Source organism: Elephantulus edwardii, unplaced genomic scaffold, assembly GCF_000299155.1.
Source record: "Elephantulus edwardii isolate Elephantulus edwardi_28Jun2011 unplaced genomic scaffold, EleEdw1.0 scaffold00120, whole genome shotgun sequence".
Taxonomy (NCBI): Eukaryota; Metazoa; Chordata; class Mammalia; order Macroscelidea; family Macroscelididae; genus Elephantulus; species Elephantulus edwardii.
In genome coordinates, this window is record NW_006399870.1 from 1834275 (window position 1) to 1855843 (window position 21569).

The following is a 21569-nucleotide window of genomic DNA, read 5'->3' on the forward strand; positions in this document are numbered from 1 at the left end:
ACCAGAAAGCAAGTGGCCTGAGAAGCGGGCTCCCAGGCCCTGCTTTCACCGTCATTCCCTAGTGTCTTGTGCACCCACAGCTGACATGTGGCTTCTCTTTAGTTCAAATTGTACATTTTTGGGGAAGCGGCCTCCCTAATCTGGGCTTGTCAAAAAAAACAAAAAACAAACAAACACACAAACAAAAAAACTCCAAGCTTCCAGGGATATGGTGTTCCTTAAGAGGGAAAGCGTGAGACAAGCCTGTCTTAGGAAGAGCACAGGACATCACGGGGTTAAATTACTGACGTTAGTTTCCTTAGCGATCCTGGGGGAATGGGCCGGAAATTCCACCTAGATGGGCCTACAAGGGCACAATCCACACCCACAGAGAACACAGCTACACTAACAGCCCCTAGCAGACGCAGCCAGCACCCCACACCCCACCAGCTCAGCTCCAAGCTCGCACCGCGCTCCCTCTGCGTGCGGGCACGCGGCCCCTCCTCCGGACGCCGGCCTGGCCTGCGCAGCGGCTCACGCGCTGATCTCCACCGGGCCGGACTCGTCTTGCTCGCGGATTAGGTGCACACCCGCAGTCCGCAGAGTGCGCGAGGCACTGCGCGAGCGGCCGGGGGAGCTGGGAGCCCGCGGCGGCGACGTGTGTGTTCGGGCTGCGGCGGGCGAGCGCACTGGGGAGCGCGGATAGCGGCGGGCGGAGCGAATGGGCAGCCCGGGCGAGCGGCCAGGGACGCCTGGGGACACCGAGTAACCGGGCGGCCCCGGCTCTGTCGCACTCCGAGGCTCCGGGGCGGGGTTCTCCTCAGGCTCTGGGGAGTCCTGCAACAACAGACGCTGCCCGGGTCAGCATTTTACTAGGGTAAATGTTTGGGATGACAGAAACCAAGCTATGGTGCCTTAGTGGTAAGAAAGTGCACCAAACCAAAGGCACGCAGTTCGAACCCAAAAGCTACTCTACAGGAGGAAGAAGGGCCATCTCCCATGTGATTTAATTGCCTCTGAAGGGTCAGCTATGAGTCAGTTTTGACTGTCCAGCACACAGCATCAGCAGTTGCCAAAGTCAATCCCAACTCAAGGGGACTCTGTCCCATTGGGTTTCCAACCATAGGAAATAGGTTATGTGTTGGACTCTTAAAGGAAAGGTTACTAATTGGACACCACCCCCTCCCCAGTTCCTTCTGCAGTACAAAGATGAGAAAGGCCTGTTTACATTTACAATCTCCAGGATCCCTAGGACTTTGTGGCAGTGCTTAATCTTTATGGAAGCTGACAGCTATAATCTTTAATCTTTAAAGATTAAGGAAGAAATAATTATGCAAGACATTGCCATAATCTGTATAGAAAACTGCTGTGCAGCTGTTGTTGTTAAGTGCCGTCTAGTTGACCATGACTCAGCAGTGTTATGAAAACAGACCTGAATCTTGTCCTATCCTGTGCCCTTCTTACCATCCCTAATATGCTCGAGCCCATTGTTACACTCACTATGTCAATCCATCCTGTTGGGAGAAGGGGTCTTCCTCTCTTCCTCTGACCCTCCACCTTACCCAGCGTGGTGTCTTTTTCCAAGGACTCATCCCTCCTGATGATACGCCCAAAGTACGTGAGACAAAATTTCACCGTCCTTGCCTCCAAGGAGCACCCTGATTGTACTTCCTCTAAGACGACTGTGTTTGCTCTTTCGGATATTCAGGACTCTGACACCACAATTCAAAGGCATCAATTACTTTTTCAGTCTCTCTTACTCATGATCCAGTTTTAAGATGTGTAGGAAGCAACTGAAAATATTATGGCTTGGATCATTCACACCTTAGTCTTTAAAATGAGAGTGTTAAAGACAGAATTTCCCAATGAAACAAGTCATTTTATTATTTCTTGGCTGCTGTTATCATGACTTTTATTGTAAATTCAAGTAAAATGAAATTATTGACAAATTCAGTATTTTCTCTATCACCTGTATCCCAGTGGTGAGGATTTTTCCCTGATGTTGAGGTATAATCCATATTGGAGGCTGTAGTCATTGATCTTACGCAGCAAGTACTTTGAGTTCCTTTCATTTTCTACAAGGTATGTCATCTGAATACCTCAGGTTGTTGATGTGTCTTCCTCCAATCCTGATGCCACATTCTTCTTTATATAGTCTAGCTTCTTAGTTTCCTCAGCAACTGACTGAATAGGTATGGAGAAAGAATACGATCCTGACACACACCTTCTTGATTTTAAAACATGTAGTGTTTCCTTTTTCTGTTTGGACGACTGCTTCTTGGTCTATATATAGGTTTTGTGTGAGTGTAATTAAATGTTCTGGAATTCCCATTCTTCTCAAGGATATACATAATTTGTTATGATCCTTATAGTCAAAAGACTTTGCATCGACAATATAAAACAAATAAACATCTTTCTGATATTCTCTGCTTTCAGCAAAGATCCATCCAATGATATTTCTTGCACTACAGCCTCTTCTGAATACAATTTTAATTCTGGCAGTTTCCTTTTGCTATATTGTTCCAGTTCTTTTAGAATAAACTTCAGCAAGATTTTACTTGGATATGATATTAATGATATTGTATGATAATTTCCACAGTCTGTTGTGTCACCTTTTTAAAAAAAAAAAAGGAAACAAATATTGATCTAGCTAGCTGGCCAGGTCTTCCAAATTTATTGGCATGACTAGTGAGCATGTCCAAGGTTGTATCTGTTTGTTGAAACATGCCAATTGATATTCCATAAATTCCTAGGCCTTATTTTCTGCCAGTGTCTTCAATGAAGCTCGGACTTCTTTCATTTATGGTTCTTGATCATATGTTACTTCCTGAAATGGTTCAATGTCAACCAGTTCTTTTTGGTACAGTGACTCTGTATTCCTTCCATCTTCTTTTGATGTTTTCTGCATCATTTAAGATTTTTTGCCTGTGGCATCCTTTACCATTGCAACTTGAGGGATGAATTTATTTTTCAGTTGTTTCAGTTTGAGAAATGCCAAATACTCTTTCCTTTTGTTTTCTAACTCCAGCTCTTTGCATATTTCATTATGATACTTGGTTTTGTCTTCTTGAACTGCATACTTGGTTTTGTCTTCTTGAACTGCCCACGGAAATATTCTGTTCATTTCTCTCACTCCAGCGTTTCTTCCCTTTGTTTTGGCCTCTTTACATTCTACTACAATTTTTAGAATCTCTTCTGACATCCATTTTGGTATTGCTTTATTCCTGTCCTTATAATGATCTTTTGCTCCCTTCATGGTTGATATCTTTGATGTCATTCCAAAAGTCATCTGGGCTTTTATCATTAGTGCTCAATGCATTAAATCTATTCTTGAGACAGCTGGTGGGGTACAACCACTGACTTTTACATTGATAATCAAGTGATTTAATTCCTGTGCCTCTTAGACTCCTCTGTTACATGATGAGTGCTCAATACACACTGAAATGCATTGATTTAAGCGTTTTGTCCCTTTGTTTGTTGTTGAGCAGCCAGAGACAGAAATTAGCTGTGGTGTAAAGTGGTGTGGTGTGGTGTGGTGTGGTGTGGTGTGGTATGGTGTGGTGGACAGTCAGTAGAGCTGATGTCAGCTTCTAGGCTGGTGGTTTGATATGCCTCTGACTGTTTTGCTTCATCCTGGGCAAATCGTCTCACTTCTCTGCCTCATTCTTGTAGTCTCTAAAACAGTGCTGGAAACCCCATGTGGAACAGCCCTACTCTATTCTCCAGGGTGGCGGTGAATCAGTATCAACTAAACTACAGCAAGTTTGGTTTTGCCTTTAATCTTTATGAAGGCAGTTGTTGTTATGTGCCGTCGAGTCGCTTGCAACTCATAGCAACCCTACGTACAATGGCCCTAAACTCTGCTCTGTTCTGTGCCAATCACACTGTCTCTGACACTCCCATCCTGATTACCCCAGTCACTGAATCAATCCACCTCATAGAGGGCCTTCCCCTCCTGCGCTGTCCCTCTACCCTCCCAAGCATGATGTCCCTCTCCAATGACTGGTCTCTCCTTACAACATGTCTAAAGTATGTTAGACGGAGCCTCAGAATCTTTGCCTCCAAGGAATCACCCGGTTTGACCCTTTCCAGGATGAATCTGTTTGTTTTCCTAGGAGTCCATGGTACCCTCAATACTATTCTCCAGCACCACAGCTCAAAGGCATCAATTCTCCTATCCTCCTTGGTCATTGTCCAACTCTCTGATGCATAAAAATTGATTGCAAAGACCATGGCCTATATCAGACACACCTTAGGCTCCAGAGAGACACCATTGCTCTTCAGTACTTTGGAGAGGTCCCTAACAGCAGATTTTCCCATGGCAATACGTCTTTTAATTTCCTGGCTACTGGTGCCAAGAGTGTTGACTGTGGAGCCAAGCAAACCAAAGCTGTGAACAATCTCAATCTCTTCACCATCCATCCTGATACTGCCAACTGGCCCAGTGGTGAGAATCTTTGTCTTCTTAATATTGAGCCTCAATCCATATTTGAGGCTGCAGTCCTTGACCCTCTGCAGCAAGTGCTTCAGGTCCTCCTCAGTTTCAGCAAGCAGGGTTGTGCCATCTGCATAACGCAGATTGTTGATAGATCTTCTACCAATCTTGACCCCACATTTCTCCTCATAGAGCCCAGCCTCCTGGATAATCTGTTCTGCATACAGGTTGAAAAGGTATGGAGATAGGACACATCCCTGGCATACGCCTTTCCCAATTTTGAACCGTGCAGTGTTCCCTTGCTCTGTTCTGACGACTGCCTCCTGGTCCAAGTATAAGTTTCGCATTAGAATGATCAAGTGTTCTGGGATTCTCATTCTTCTCAGAGTCAGCCACAGTTTGTTACGATCCACACTGTCAAATGCCTTTGCATAGTCAATGAAACACAGATAGACATTCCTCTGGTATTCTCTGCTTTCAGCTAAGATCCATCTAACATCAGCTACAATATCCCTAGTACCATGACCCCTTCTAAACCCAGCCTGGACTTCTGGCAGTTCTCTGCTGATGTGCTGATGGCAGTTAGGCAGCCCTTTTCTTCTGTAGAGTTAGGCAGCCCTTTTCTTTTGCAGAGCCGTGCTTAAAGTCCAGCTGCCCACCTTAGCAACCCAAACCTGACATTGTCACAGGGTTATTCTCAGCCCTGTAAACCAAACTCCTCCTGCTGAGCTGATTCTGGCTCAAGGTGACCCTCCACTGGGCATCCAAGGAAGAAACTGCCCATTTTCTCCTGTAGAGGCACGGTTGGTGAGATTGCATTCCAACCTTTTAGTTCACAGCTGTACACTGAACCCCTAGGGATTCTAAATACTATAATGGATATCTATATGATCGAGCGAATTGTGCAAGGGGGGCATGTTTGTGGTGCTCACAGCCCGGAGTGGCTCACCTTGTCCTTTATGATGTACAGAGCCATGGGATTCTTGCGCTCCTGATCGCTGCTCCGTGGGAGGGTATCTGCTGCACAGGGGAGAAGGATTTGAGGCTGGCCCAGGTACAAACCCTCCCCAACAGTCAGCACCTACACTTGCTCCCCAAGTGGCCACAGTCACGGCCCCCCCAACCTCCACCTGAGGATCCCCAGTACCCAGGCTCCTACCTTGGCTGCACCTCTCCCTGCTCTGCAGTCTTCGTGCAGTTGGTGGAGGAAGGGACCCTGCAGGGCGGGCTTCCTGGTGGCCCACTTCCGCCTTTTCCCAGCAGCCCACTGATCTGAGTGCAGATGGGATGGGTGAGTGGGTGGATGGGAGCTCACCTTCTGCTTTCAGACGCTCATCATTCTGATCCATGTATTCCAGGGAATTTTGCTTCTCCAGCTTCCTCTTCTTCCTGCAAATCAATACAGATCCCAATTATGTGTGATAGGGTCTGAAAGTGGCCTGGGGAGAGGGCACAGAAGGGAGCAGATGGTTTTAAACGGAGCTTTGTGACAGGAGGATGAGCTGGGTGGGGTGGGAGTACTTTCCGGTGGTGGAGTGTGCATTCTGGGCCTACTACTTACTGGCATCTGAATTGTGGGAAAATAATTTAACCCATTTTGGTCTCAAGGTTATTATTTGTAAACTGCAAGGCTTTGAGGACTAAAATATGACATGGTAACCACAATTTACAGCACCTGACACAAAGAAGGAACACAATAAATGAAGCCCATCTTTAAGTATGCTTTCATTCTGGCTCAATAGTATATAACAACAACAAGTGGTAATTTAGGCTTATGAGCTAAGAGCATGGTTCTTTGAGCAATAGGAGTTGGATTTCCTGCCCAATGATGCATAGTCCCTCAGAGAAAAGACACTCAGAGTAAGAAAAGACAAGAGCTCAGGTGGTTTAGTCTGTAAGGTATCACAGTGTGTCTCTCTGGCAGTTTGAATCCATCAGTGACTCTGTGAGAGAAAGGCAATCCCCTCCTAGGCAATCTGCAGCCTTGGAAACTCAGTGAGTTTGAGTGTTTGAAGAAAAGACTTGAGCTTGGAGTTAGACCGGATTACAAGCTTAGGGTGCTCAAAATGCTGAATTTGGAGATTTACCCAGACTTCTTGGATGGTTTCCAGCAGGCACAGACGGTCACCAAGGTCACAAGGAGAAAGATGCCTCCTGTTGACAAGATGATGTAGAGGGAGCTTCTCCCTGGGAAGAGAGAAAAGCAGAGAGACAGAGAGACTTTTGGGTGGGTAAGGGGTAAGGCCAAGGAGGAGCTTCCTAGAGACAGGGGCGAAAAGGAGCCCCAGGCAGAGTTGTTCGCTGAAACAGCACACACTGAGCTGCTTCTTTTTTGTGCTGACCTCCACAGATGGTTGGCACACCTCGCTTGCACACCCTTCTAGGGTACTCTGTGATGCCTCGGTCCCGCACAGGCACCTGTCTCTGGGTATTTTAAGTCCCAGGGAAGCCACAGGAAGACTCACTGTAAACGGTGATCTTGACAGGCAGGCTGCGCCCCTGGCTGATGGGGTTCTCCACCACACAGCTGTATAGGTCATCATCCTCCATGAGCACACGGGTGATGGTGAGCACCTTTTGGTCAGGGGACAGGAGCATGCGAGAGTCGTTGAGCAGGGGCTTGCCGTCCTTTAGCCAGGTGTAGCTGGGTTTGGTGCCGTTCTCGTGGGAGCAGTTCAGGGTGAAGGTCTCACTGAGCTCCAGCACAGTGGTCGAAGCCACTACCACCTGCGGCCTTGAAATGGGCACTGGGCCCCAGGGGTGGGCAGCCAGTGAATCACTTCATGTTAGTGATTTTCTCCCTTCTCTTTTTCAACTCCCAACCTTCTGATGCACCACAACAAATTGTGTGGGCTGAGGAGACCCCTTTAAAGTCGTCAACTCAGCTCTCTCACCATTTCTACCCCCGCCCCCAACTATTTATTGAGTATCAACTAGGAATTGTCTACACAATGTGAAACAAGAGAGGTCAGCTCCTGCCATACACATACATTCTTCCCACATACATTTCCAAAACTGCTGGGCTTTAATGTCTCGAACTGGCTGAGTTCAGGAATTTCTATTTGAGCTATGTCCCAACTAATAGAAAAACAACAACAGCCCTACCATCAAGCCAGTTCTGACTCAGGGCAATTCTCTGTCAGATTTCCAAGGCTGTAAATCTTTATGGGAGGAGACTGCCCAGTTTCCTTTCAAGGAGTGGCTGGTGGATCTGAACTGCCAACCTTTTGGTTAGCAGCTCAACTCATAATGCCCTACACCACCAGGGTTCCTTGAGCTAAATCCAGGGTACAAATCTTAGCTTCATCATTACAACTTTGTGCAAGTCACTAAACTGCTCTGTATCACTTTCCTCGTGTTTCAAACAGATGCAATGATATTATCTCTTGTGGCCTAGTGGTGAGGACCTGTGGAAAGGCAGGCATTTCAAATCCACCAGCTGCTCTGTGGGAGAAATATGGGCAGTCTTCTCCTGTGTGATTTACAGACCTTGAGAACCCACTGGGAGGTCAGCTATGAGTCAGCTCCAAGTCACCAGACAACAACAACAATACATCTCTAGATTATTAAGGGGCCCTGGAAACATACCTTTTAAACAGCTGCTACAGAAAAAGAATAATTGGAAGTTGGAACTCATCTAGCAGCTGTGTGGAAGAAGATCTGGTAATCTACTTCTATAAACATTACAGCCAAAACCGTAACAGAACCAAACCCCAAACAACAACCAAAATTCCTACAGGCTGTTCTATTCTGTCATATGTTGTCTCTGAGTTAAACTGTTTTGAAGGTACTAGACAACAACAGATTATTATTATAAAAATGAAATGAGTCAATATATGATAGTTGTTGTTGTTGTTGTGTACAAAGAGTCAGAACTGACTCATAGCTGACCCTCTGGCCGGTTTTCAGAGGCAGTTAATTGCATGGGAGGAGATTGCACATCCTTCTCCTGCAGAGCAGCTGGTGGCCTTGAACCACGTGCCTTCTGGATTGCAACACAGCTTCTTGCCTCTAGACCACCAGTGAAGCACTTGGAATGGTTTCTGGAACCTCATAAATACTTTCTATGTGTTAGCTGTGCCCACTGACTCTTTAGTTCACTTTTGGACTGTCCTCCTCGGGGTCTAATGTGCTGCTGTAATGGCATAATTGTTAAATGTTTGACTGTTGGCAAAAAGGTCAACAGTTGAAATCCACCAGCTGCTTCATGGCAGAAAGATGTGCTCGTTTTCTTTCATACAGACTCACAGCCTTGAAAACCTAGTGTGACTACAGTTTATAGTCTTGGAAACCTGGGGCGGGGAGTGGGGGGCACTTCTACTCTGTCTAGTAATGTTGCATGGTTGTTTCATCTGTTTTCTTTTTAGGATGTGGACCCCCAGATGTTTCCCCAGGCCCTGCCTGCCTGTGCCCTACAGAGCCCTTTACCATCCACAGTGAGGTTGATAGTCTTCTCTCCAGTGAAGGTGTCATCTGTGATGGAGATCTCCACCTCGTAGGTACCCTCGTCGGCCAGCTGCAGGTCACTGAGAAGCAGGGAGCCATTTTCAAAGAGCCTGATGCGATCTCGATAGTCCGGCCTCAGGGTGCCAATGATCTCTGTGCCAATGGACTGCACCACGGTCACTGGTTTGTCCCGCTTCAGCTGCCACTTGACCACAGGTCTGTCACTGCTGGTGCTGCTATACTGCACAGAGAGCAGGGCTGCCTTCCCGACTGTGCCGTGGATCAGGCGCACTGGGCTGGTGATGTTCACTCCCTCCAGGCGGTCTGTGGACAGAGGTCCATGGCAAGAGGACGAGTCATGCCATGATTCCTTTTATTCTCACCTGTAAGCACTCTCAGTGCCTTACCCTTCTGGGCCCATTACTCCCTGCTGTCAGGTAGTCCTTGTTTCTTATCTTTAGGTGCAATCTCTTCTCCCATTGTAGCCCTGTGTCCCTCTGTCATCCCTCACTCTCACCTCATTGTCCTCAATCCTTCCTCTGCCTTCCTAACATATTTTTCTTCCTGTAGCAGAAGATTCCAGCCAACCTACACTCACAGAAATGATTATTGAGCTACTAAGTAGCAGGCATAATTCTGTATAAAGAAAATAGAAAAAAATCTCTACCCTCAAAGCTAATAGGCCATTGACTGGACTCCAGGATGAACTAGTCAGATAGACTTATGACTGCTTTTAAAGTAGTCTCTTCCACTCTTAAAATGGTATGATTCTAACATACTTGACAGGTAACAAATCAGAGAATTTCAGATATTGGAGACTCCTGGAGATAATCTAATTATTAGAGACTGAAATGCAAACATTGGGAACAATGAGGAAGAAATGGTAGTCAGGAAATATGGAGGTGGTGACAGAAATGAGATAGGAGAATGAATAATTGAAATTTATTTACTCAATGATTTGTTCATGGCAAATACTTTTTAAGAAATATAAATGGCAGCTTTACACACCAACTTTACCTGATGGTCACCATAAGAATTAGATTGACTACTTATACAGAAAGAATCACTGGAGAAACTTAATTTCAGGAGTCAAAATCTTTCCAAGTGTTGGCTGGGGAATAGACCATCATTTACTCATGAGCAAGTTAAAGCTGCAGAAGATTAGCACAAATTCACAAGAAGCTAAATATGACCTGGAGTCCATTCTACCTGAATTAAAAAATAATTTTAAGAACAGGTTTGAGGCATTGATCACAAATGATAGAAGAACAGAGAAGCTGTGGAATAAAATAAAGAATATCATCCATGAAGAGACCAAAAGGTCATTATAAAGACAAAGGAAAAAAGCTGAAATAGAAGTCAGAAGAAACATGAAAATTGCGTTAGAACACCAAGAAGCTGAAACAAAGGGAAGAGATGCTGACATAAAAGAGCTGAACAGAATATTTCAAAGGGCAACTTGAATATATATTCTCTCATTCTTCATTATGCCTGGGAAGTTTTCTTCTAGTAATCCACAACTTTTTCAGTGCCTTTACTTGCTTCTTCCTGTTCTGGGATTCCAATGATATGTATATTATTTCTCTTGATGGTGTCCCACATTATTCTTAGGTTTTCTTCTTTTTCCTTCCTTTTTGATTCTACTTTTTGCTCTAGCAGATCAGTGGTGAAAATTCTATCTTCTATTTCACTGGTTCTGTGTTCCATCTCTTCAACTCTGTTCATGTGTCCCTCCATCATGTTGACAGCATCTGAGACATTGGACCTCATATTTTGGATGTGGTTTCGTGTTTTTCCAGAGCCTCAAATGCCTCGTTAGTTTTATCTGCATTGTTTTGGATTTTTTTTAAGCTTCTCCTGGTTTTTTCTTGCAGTGACCTGTAATTTTTCAAGTTTGTCTTTCACCCATTGAAAATATTCAATCATTGTTCTTTGAAATTCTATGTCAGAAAGTTCCATCAGACTTTGTGGCTTCAGGAAGTCCATTGATACTGTGTCACTTTTGGGGGAGTGATATCTTGCTTTGGGCTTGTGTAGGGTGTGAGATATCCTGCTTCTTTCATGACCTTGCAGCAGTAGAGTATTTCATGCTTGAAATGATGATAGGTGCTTGATCTGAAGTCTTTGCTAAAGAAGAGGGCATGGCAGTTACGCTGCCTGTGTTTCTCTCTGAACTTGTGAACTAAGGGAAGTTTCTGTTCAGGGTCTATGAAGGTGGCCTCTTCTGTTGGATAATTGTTGCAGCTAAGTCAGACCAAGGCACTCTGAATTAAAGGCAGTTAGTTAAGTGGATGTGAGGAGATGTGAAGCTGAGTGTGGGATGAGCACGGGCGGGGCAGGCACAGGTGCAGGCGTACACTGGGCAGGCATGCATATAGATACTTGTCGGGTGGGGACCTCACTCAGATTCTAGCTGTCCATGTGGGCACGTGTAGGAACATTACTCAAGTTGCAGCTGTCCAGCTCGTGCCTGATGGGGCTGGCTGTCTAGGTGGGCACTCTGTCATATATGTTCTTAAAAGAAATTATTTCTTTTCAGCATTGATTCCTTGCTTGCTATTTCCAGAGGGTGTTTTCCTGTTAAGAGGCTCTTTCTTCTCTTAAAAATACATAGCATTGTTGTGCAAACCAGCTCCACACTCCAGATGAGTAAACTTTGAGCAAGCTGTGCCTTTCAATGACCTCAAAGGGCAACTTGAGAAGACAAAGCAAAGTATTATAATGAAATATGAAAAGAACTGGAGTTAGAGAATTAAAAGGGAATAGCTAGCTTGGCATTTCTCAAGTTGAAAAAACGAAAAATAAAACAAACAAACAAACAAACAAGCCTTGAATTGCAAGATGTCATAGTATGGACAAAATCTTGAATGATCCAGGAATCATTAAAAGAAGATGGAAAGATTACACAAAGTCACTGTACCCAAAATAATGGTCAACAGTAAAAAATTCAGGAAACATTATATGATCAAAAGCTGATGGTAACAAAGGAAGAAGTTCAAACTGTGCTGAAGACACTGGCAAAAAAAAGGCTCCAGGATAGGATAGGATACTGACTGACATTTTTCAACTAAGAGATATAACCCTGGATGTGCTTACTAGTCTAAAGTTGGAGGACAATTGACTGGAAAAGATCTGTATTTGTTTCCATTCCCAAGAAAGGTAATCTAACAGAACGTGGAAATTTTCAAATAATATCATTAATATCGTGCAAAATACTGCTGAAGATCATTAAAAAATGATTGTAGCAGTGCGTTGATGGGGGACTGTCAGAAGTTCAAGGTGGCCATGGCACTGATTATCATAATCATTGCTGATTATCAGATGGATCTTGACATCTTGACTGAAAGCAGAGAAAACCAGAAGAATGTCTGTCTGGTTTTATTGACTATGCAAAGGCATTTGACTGTATGGATCACAACAAGTTAACACTGAGAAGAATGGGAATCATAGAACACTTAATTGCACTCATGTGAAATTTATACCTAGATGAAGAAGCTATTAATCAAACAGAACAGGAAACACTGTATGGTTTAAAATCAGGAAGCGTGTGCATCAGTGGTGTATCCTTTCTCCATACCTATTCAGTCTGTATGATGAGCAAATGATTCATGAAGCTGGACTCTATGAAGAAAAATGTGACATCAGTGTCAGAGAAAGATTCATCAAAAACCAGTATTAGGCAGATGAAATGACCTTACTTGTTGAAAGCTAAGGGGACCTGAAGCACTTGTTGCAAAAGAGCACAGACTACAGCTTTCAATATCGATTGTATCTTAACATCAACAATACAAAGGTCTTACCACTGAACCTCACAGATTGTGTTCATGTGAATCCTATACTTAGACCAGGTAGCAGTCCTCAGAACAGAGCAAGGAAAAACTGCAAGTTTCAAAATCAGGAAAGGAATGCACCCTTTCTCCATGCTTTTTCAATTTATATGCAGAACAGATCATTCAGGAGGTTGGACTTTATGAGGAGGAGTGTGACATCAGAATTGGAGGAAGACTCATAAACAACCTGTGTTATGCAAATAACACAACCTTGCTCTCTGAAACTGAAGAGGACTGGAAGTATTTGCTGCAGAAGGTCAAGGACTGCAGTCTTATATGGACTGAAGCTCACTGGACCAATTGGCAACACCATGACAGATGGAGAAGAGATTGTTAATAATTTCAGCTTGCTCAGCTTCACAATCAACATTCTTGATACTAGCAGTCAGAAAATAAAAAGATGAATTACATTGGGAAAATCTGCTGTCAGGAATCTCTCCAGAATTCTGTAGAACAATGATGTCAGTCTAGAGACTAAGGCACACCTGATCCAGTCCATGGTCTTCACTATTGCTTCCTATGGATCAGAGAACTGGACAATGAATAGGGATGATAGAAGGATAATTTATGCTTTTGAACTGTGGTGCTGGAGAAGAGTTTTGAACATACCATGGACTGCTAAGAGAACAAAAAAGTCTGTCCTAGAGATGGTGAAACCAAGTTGCTTATTGGAGGCAAGGATTTTGAAGCTCCATCTCACATACTTTGGCCACGATGCCAGGAGGGGTCTGTCCTTTGAGAAGGACATCATGTTTGAAAGGTGGAGGGACAGCACAGGAGAGGAAGACCCTGCATGAGAAGGATTGACACAGTAATGGGGTACATGTCGGAGCCAGTGAAATTGGCTCAGGATAGAGCAGACTTCAGAGCTATTGTGTGTAGGGTCACTATGAGTTTTAGTTGACTTGATGCCACCACCACCACCACTGGGCCAGTGGTCAACATCATGATAAAGGAAGGATATAAAAAGGACTTAAAAATGATAGAAGGATTGAAACAGTTAATTTCACCTTGCTTGGATCCACAAGCAAGATCCTTGTTCCCAATAGCCAGGAGGTAGGAGACATTGTTTTGGGCAAAACCACTGTCAGCGATCTCTCCAAAATACTGAAGAGCAGTGATAACAGTTTGAAGGACATGGTCTTTTCAATTACCTATTATACATCTGAGAACTGGACTATAAATAAGGATGACAGAAGAATTGATGTCTTTGAACTGTGGTGTTGGAGGAGAGTACTGACCTGTGGACTACCGAAAGAACAAACAGATAGGTCTTGGAAAAGGTGCAGCTGGAGTGCTCCTTGGTGGCAAGGATCACAAAGCTTCATCTCTTGTACTTTGGACATGTTGCTAGGAGAGGCTATTGCTTAGAAAAGGATACATACTTGGAAGGATAGTCAGAGAAATAAAGGAAGAGCCACACATAGGTGACTTGACATGGTGACTGCAGGAGTGGGTTCAAGTGTATCAGAGATAGTGAGGATGGCACAGGATAGGATGGGATTCAGGTCTGTTCATAGGGTCTCTATGAGTCATACTCCACTCAATGACTCCTAACAACAACAATAAGAAGAGATTCTAGGAAGCTTGGGTAGCTTAATGGTAAAGAGTTATGGTGCCAACCCAAAAGCTGTTGTTGTGCACTGTTGAGTCAGAACCAACCTAAAGCTGACTCTCTGGTAGGTTTTCAGAGGCAGTTAATTACATGGGAGGAGATTGTCCATCCTTTTCCCTCAGAACAGCTGGTGAATTTGAACTGCAGGCCTTTGGGGTAACCCAAAAGTTCATGGTTTGAATCCACTAGCTGTTTTGTGGAAGAAAGATGAGCAGTCTCCTCCTGTGCAATTTACAGCCTCTGAAAACCCATCGGAGGGTCAGCTCTGAGTAAGTTCTGACTCAATGTTTCATAACAGCAACAATAGTGATAGTCTGGGAGCTCTGGTGGTGTAGTTGGTAGGAGGTTACACTGTTAACCCTCTCTGACAGTTCAAATCTACCAGCGGTTCTGAGGGGCATTGATGGGCAATCTCCTCCTCTGAAACCCACTGGAGGGCCAGCTTGAGTTGATTCGAACTCAACATCAATGAGTTTGACATGGTTTTGGAAAGATAATATTGTCCCACAAGATGGGAAAACTTAGGCCCATAGAAGCGAAAGAATTGTCCTTTCCTTGACGATTTCCAAAGATAAGGGGAGGTGCTTACTACTTATACCAGAGAACTTGTTCCAAAAATGGGTTTAGTGAATAAAATATGTTGTGATTGAGAAGGCGGGATGGAGAACTTTTGATACACAATTACTGAGGAAAGCAGTATATCCCAAAGGCAATGCCAATAAAAGGAGAGTGTAGGGAACTGAAGACGAGGTGACCAGTTTTCAGTCACACTGAGAGCTTCCTCAATCCTCAGCCAAGCTTCATGTAACACCTTACAAGGCCAGCACACTATACAACAGTCCTGTTTCTGATTGGTCGATTAGGGAGTTTATCCAAACTTCCATATAATTTACATCCTCATAGAAGAGGGACTTGTGTCGGGTAGAAGAAAGAGTTTGGAATTAGAAGACCTTGGAAATCTAGCCTCTACCATTTGTTTGCTGTGTGGATTTCATAAAGCGTCTCAGATGACTCAATGGCACATAACAACAACAACAACAACAATAATCTTTCTAAGCTTCGTTTTTATAGAAAGTAAGGATAATAATGACACCAGTAATTGTCTTACAGAATTCACAGGATCATTACATACAATACCCATATGAGTTATTATTCTGTGGTACAGAGAATGAAAACTGGGCGCCAGAGACCTGGGCTCTATTATTAGCCATATGACCTGAAACAAGTAGCCTGTCTATTTGGGACTCAGCCTCACAGTAGGTAAAATGAGTGGTAGGACTAGATGATCCTATTGGTTTACTCCAGCTCTGTGTTACTATCATTGTAAAATTTGCGTTCAATGACTGCCCCAACCAGAGACACATCTCAGATTCCGGAGACCTGTTAGGTACTTTGGTTAGCATAGAAACACACGTCAGCCTATAGCCCAGAGTCCCTTTCTCCTAGGGACTTAAGCCTTGCAGAGATATGCAACCATCTGAAGGAGACAGTAGTGAACAGGGTAAGGCATAGTTGAATGAACACGTGCATTCTCAACACTCCTTACACTTTTTGTTTGTTTGTTTGATTTATTATTTTTTTTTTACATCTTACGTGTTCTCTTTAACCTCATGATTATTTCTAACTCTGTTACTCTGGTAGGGCACTCTGGTGGCCTACTGGCAAAAGCTACGCTGCAATCCCAAAGACAGGTGGTTCGAGGCCAGCAGCTGCTCCACAGAAGGTTCAGCTATGGGTCTGTTCTAATTTGATGGTACACATCACCACCACCACCAACTCTGTTACTAGAGTTAAAGAAGTTTAGTTTCCCATATGCCTGGACAGTTTAGACCTGGGTACAAAGCAATTAAATGGAAAGGTTATTTGTGGGTATCACTACATACCGTATTCACTAAACATAAACCATTTTTTGGAGAAGATCTTTGGAAATGGTCAAGGGAAGGCCAGTTGACTCTTTTTGCACATCTTTGGGCTTCTTTTTCCTCCTTTTATGGTCCCAGGTCTTCTCTAGAAGTCTTTAATCTCTGACATTTTCTGATTCGCTCCCTGCCATATATGCTAGAAGTGGTTGTTGTTGTTGTTGTGTGGGGTCGAGTTGGAGCTCATTTATAGCTGACCTTCCAGCAGGTTTTCAGAGGCAGTAAATTGCACAGGAGGAGACTTGCCCATCCTCCTGCGGAGCAGCTGGTGTATTTGAACCTCATGCCTTTGGTATTGCAGCACAGCTTCTTACCACTAGGCCATTAGAGAGAGTAGGTGAGAGTAGGCTAAAGATAGTCATAAGCACCGATTATCTCTGCTTGTTATTGGAGGGATTCTTAGTTTGAGAGAGAGGAAATAAATTATTTTCAAACATTTTAATGAGGTTTTTATTCTTACAGAAACTTATGTAAAAATAGAAAGGAAATCTCATTCCAGCCAGTGTAATTGCTTTAGGAGACAAGGTTGTGGGGACTCGAGTCCTGCCTTCTCACCTCACCTCACCTCCTTCCCAACAACCTGGAAGACTCCACAGAATCTTGTAACTGTGTTTCACACTGAAGTCTGTTTGACTAAATGCTCCTTAATATTTGAAGCTTCTTGATTCTGTGATAATTTAGGTGGGGTTTTCTGTCCAGAAACTGCCAGTTCTCAGGTGTGGTTTGATTTAGAAAAGCAAGCTTTCAAATTTCCCTAAGTAGGCAAATGAGTTTTGATACGTGTGACTTAAGGCTGCAAGAGGGTTGGGGGGAATCACTGAGTGATCTGATAGCTGAGGAGCCTCTTCCTCAGGATCTAGTATGAAGCATTGGGAAAGGAATATATGAATAACAGAGACTGAGTCACTCGAAGATTTAGCAAATCTGTGTAATGGCCCCAGCCACATTGTCTGAGGGGCCCTCTCTCCCATCTCCCTCTTCCAAGGGAAGGATCAACAGTCCTGGCCCTGAGGAAAGATGGGAGGAGTTCCCAGTAGTCCACCTAGCTTCGCTGATCTTCTTTTGCGCCTCTTTTGCCTCTGCTCTCTCCTATTTATGGTCCCAGGAACCCGTTTGTGATGCCTTTCCTTTCTGAAGCTTGAGTTCTTCTGGATTGAAACAATGGAGAAGTGACAGCACATGAGCTGGACTAAGTCTCACCTCTCTCTAGGGAAGGTCCCAGGTGCCCGTGAACATGAACGTGCATGTGGTGCATAGTGACGATGTGTGTACCTGTGAGCACAACGGAATGTGATGGCCTTTCTGTGAAACTGACAGAACACAGCTGAACAAAAATGGTTTCCTAAAACTCCAGCCATAATCAGAGTTAAGGTCAGGGTTCTACAACTTTTGAGGGACACTGAGAACTGGGACAGTCTAAAGAAGGACACAAAAATGAGGAAATGGCTAACAGCTATGGTCCAGTGTGGAAATAAAAAAGAGCTTAGGCCTATTCAACCTTGAAGAATGATTAACAATCATTGTCTTCAAGTCTCTGAGGCAGCATTACATAGGAAGTTTCTGTTCTCATTGGAAGTAGAACAAAAGGAAATTTAACATTCAGCAAGAAGTATCTATCAGCCTAAATGATAAATGGCATACTGGGTCAGATGTTTCGGTCCTCAGCCCTTCTTTAAGGAGAGTTTTTACACTAAGTAGGAGTCTTAGTGGCACAGAGGTTAAACACTGTCTGTTAACCAAAAAGTTTTATGGTTTGAACCCATCAGGAAGATGTGATAGTTTGCATCTGTCAAGATTGTGTACATGGATACCCTACTGGGCGGTGCTATTCTGTAGGTCAGAAGTGACTCCATGGAAGTGAGTTTACAGGTGGCATGAAGGGATGCTACACTTCAAAGTATGAGTATATCCACTAATAGTCTCTTCTCATAAATAAATCTTAATCTACAGATTTATATATTCCCCTTTTGCTGTACTAACATTGCCTTTATCATATTTGCCTTGGATTTACCTTTTAAAAGTGTCAATGAAATAGATATGGTGGCAAACTTGTATTCTAGGTACTCTGTATACTTCTTATCTGTACTTTGTAACACCAAGACCTGCAGTTATAGGCCTTTGTATTGGAAAGGAGTTTTCTTTTATCCGTCTCTATAAAGAATGACCTCCATCCCTTCAATAATTGTAGATACTCATTTCTGAAATTTACCCAATTATATTATTCCCTTTTTATTGTGGTAACCACAGCTACACACGATAATTTGAGGATAGTACACAGCTTGGTTTTCTAAAAGGGAAAAGTATTGCTTTCTCTTTGGGGCTTTTAATATCTCTCCTAATGAATGATGCCCTAAGAAAACAACCTCCTTAACTTAACCTACCTGTATGGCATAGATGTATTGCTTACTGTGTAAATGTTGGGCTTTTTGTGATATATTTGTACTTACATTATTTTGCTGTCTAAGGAGCCCTGATGAACAATGTAGTGGGCTGCTAACAAAAAGGCTGACAATTAGAATCCACCAGCCACTCTACAGGAGAAAGATGAGCAGTGTCTGCCCATAAAGATCTATAGCTTTGGAAACCTGCAGAGGGTTGGTATGGGGGCCGTGGTGGGTTTCACACCTGTGATTTGGGCCTGGGGTCTTTCCGGAAGTGAGATATCAGTTTATATGTCAGTTGCTTAGGGTAGTGGGAGAAAACCAGAAATAAAAAGTATAAAGAAGGCTTCTGAAACCCTGGAAGAAAGGGGGTCTTGATAGAAGGAGTGTACATGTTCACTAGACTATAAAGCTTAAGAAGGCACACAAAGATTTACCATTTCTGTGGAATGGAAGACTCACTTTAATAAACTGTCAATTAATTTATATATTTTTTCTATAATATTACCAAAATCCTAGCAAGTTTTGTCTATGATTATGTAAGATGACAAGTTAATTCTGGATGTATATGGAAATTTAAAAAGTCAAGCACAGGTAAAGGAATTTTAAAGAAAAAGAGTAATGTTGGAAATTTTACACTATCAGATAGCAATGCTTACAAACCTATAGTAATTAAAAAGTTGTGATATTGGCACAAGGATAGGTAAATGGAACAGAAGAAAGAGCACAGAACAGATATTTCCATATGTAATTACTGCATTTAAGACAGAAATGACCTTGTTGTACAATGGAAGAGAGATTTTTTTTTCCTTCAAAAAAAAGATAGTACTGGATATTTTCAATGTCAATGAGTTGTACATGTAGAATTGGTTTAATTGATGCATGCTTTGCTGTATATATTCTCACTACCACCAACAAAATAAAGCTTAAAAATGGAAGCAAAAATAATATTAGTAATAATGGATCATCTTGACCATTGCTTTACACAAATAGCAGTTTGAGATGGACTGTAGATCTTAATGTGAAAGGCAAAATAATGAAATTTTAATAAGAAAACATAGAAGAAAATCTTAAAACCTTGAGGGTAGCCACTGATTTTGAAAATCAGGATAAAAATGTGGTAGTTATAAAAGAAGTAAATTATACTTTAGACACAATAAGAGCTTCTTTTCATCAAGAAACACCATTTGGAGAATGAAAGACAAGCCACAGGACAGTAAGAATTATTTGAAATTCAAATTTCTCCTAAAGAACTCATATCCAAAATAAGTTGTTAAGACTCCCACAAATCAGTAGTAGTAATAATAAAACCTAGACAATAAAACAGAAAAATGAGCAAAAGATTTGGAGTAGGTAATTCACAAAAAGGATTCCAATGTTCAACAAATTTATGAAAGGGCCCAACTATATTAATTATCTTGGAAATCCATATATAAATGCACAATTTGAAACCACTTCACATCCACGAGAATGGCTAGAATTAAAAAGAGAAAATAAAATTGTAGACTTCTCATACAATGCTGGAAGCAATATAAATGGAAGCAAGTACTTTTAAGGACTATTTGGTTGCACTGATTAAAATTTAAAACAAATATACTCAGTAATAGTTCAGCAATTCTTCTCCTAGGTATATTCTTAAAAGAAATGCATACATATATTCATCAAAAGACATGAAATAGAATGCTTTCAGAAACTCTATTCAAAAAACTCCAAACTGTGAACAAATAAGTGTCTATTAAAATAGAACAGACAACTAAGTGGTAGTATATTCATACAGTGGAACACTAACAGCAGTGAAACCAAATAAATTGTAACAACATGGGTGAATCTTACAATCTAGTCCAACAGAGAAAGAAGTCAGATCTAATAGAATGCATACCTAGTAGTCCATTTCTGTTTACAGAAGTTCAAAGTCTTGAAAATTAGTCTGTATTGGAAGTTAGGATAGTAGTCATCCTGCCGAGTGATAATAATTGAAGTGGTATAGGGTGCCTTCTGAGGTGTTGAAGTATTCTATTTCTTCACCTGGTGGCTAATTGCATAAGCTTGTTCATTTTTCAAAGATTTATCAAATTGTATATGGATGCTAAATTCATTTTTCTGTAATTTTACATTACATCTTAAACAAACTATAACACCTACAATATGAAAATGAACTTGGGACTAAAAAAGGATGGAATCTAGCAGAAGGCATTGATTTCCTAGAGGATGGTTTTGTTCTATGATCCTAGGAAGTCAAACTTTTTTTTTGAGGCACAAAAAAGCATATCATCTAGATTTCATTGCACTTTGTGTTTATGCCAGAGAGCTGATATCCCACTCTATCAAAAATCTTTATTTGAATGGTTCATGAAATGAGTTGTGATGAATCTAGGAAAAGGCCCATTAGTTCCGCCGCCAGAGACAGAGTTCCGCCGCCAGACAGGCGGGGAAGAGACCCAGGAAGAGCAATAGCCAGCCATCCACCGCGGAACCCCAGAGGAGCGACCCCCCTGCAGCCTGCACCTGTGTGACCCCCGACCAGCAGCGCCCAAGCCCCGCCCCCACCTCTTGGTGATAGTGTCCAAGGCCTGCGCTCCTTACCCTCCTAGTCCCTTGCTTCCACGCACCTCAGCCACCACCACAGCCCTGTGCCCTCAGGGCACCACCTCGGATCCAACCATCACCTGGAGCTATGTTGTGGAACTAACCTGGCAGAAGAAAGGCCAGTACCCAGGAGGAACCGGTGGGAGGAGGCCCTTGGGGACAGCGAGAACGTGCTCCTGGGCAGAAGGGAAGCTTGGGAGTGGCGCACAAGGGGAAGTCACCTCAGACAATAACGAAGAGGCATCCTTCAAAGATACACAGGAAAAACAGAAAGGAAAACATAATCTACACAGGAGTTCTACAGGACACGTCACCTTCCCTTGGAGACAGTACAACTAAACTTAAGAGACACTGGTCAAAAGGAAAAATGTCAGCAGT

The 21569-nt window shown here is 42.9% G+C and overlaps 1 protein-coding gene across 1 annotated transcript in view; it reads right to left on the reverse strand.

Moving 5' to 3' along the window:
- Window positions 1-504: 504 nt before the first annotated feature.
- HEPACAM (hepatic and glial cell adhesion molecule) overlaps window positions 505-21569 on the reverse strand; it is a 27152-nt gene continuing 6087 nt past the window's right edge. The window contains exons 2-7 of the mRNA XM_006892807.1: window positions 8843-9184; window positions 6880-7161; window positions 6508-6601; window positions 5730-5803; window positions 5364-5434; window positions 505-816 (exon numbers count right to left, since the gene is read on the reverse strand). Coding sequence (XP_006892869.1) covers window positions 514-816; window positions 5364-5434; window positions 5730-5803; window positions 6508-6601; window positions 6880-7161; window positions 8843-9184 — 1166 coding nt within the window. The 3' untranslated portion in view covers window positions 505-513. The remainder of the gene's footprint in view (window positions 817-5363; window positions 5435-5729; window positions 5804-6507; window positions 6602-6879; window positions 7162-8842; window positions 9185-21569) is intronic.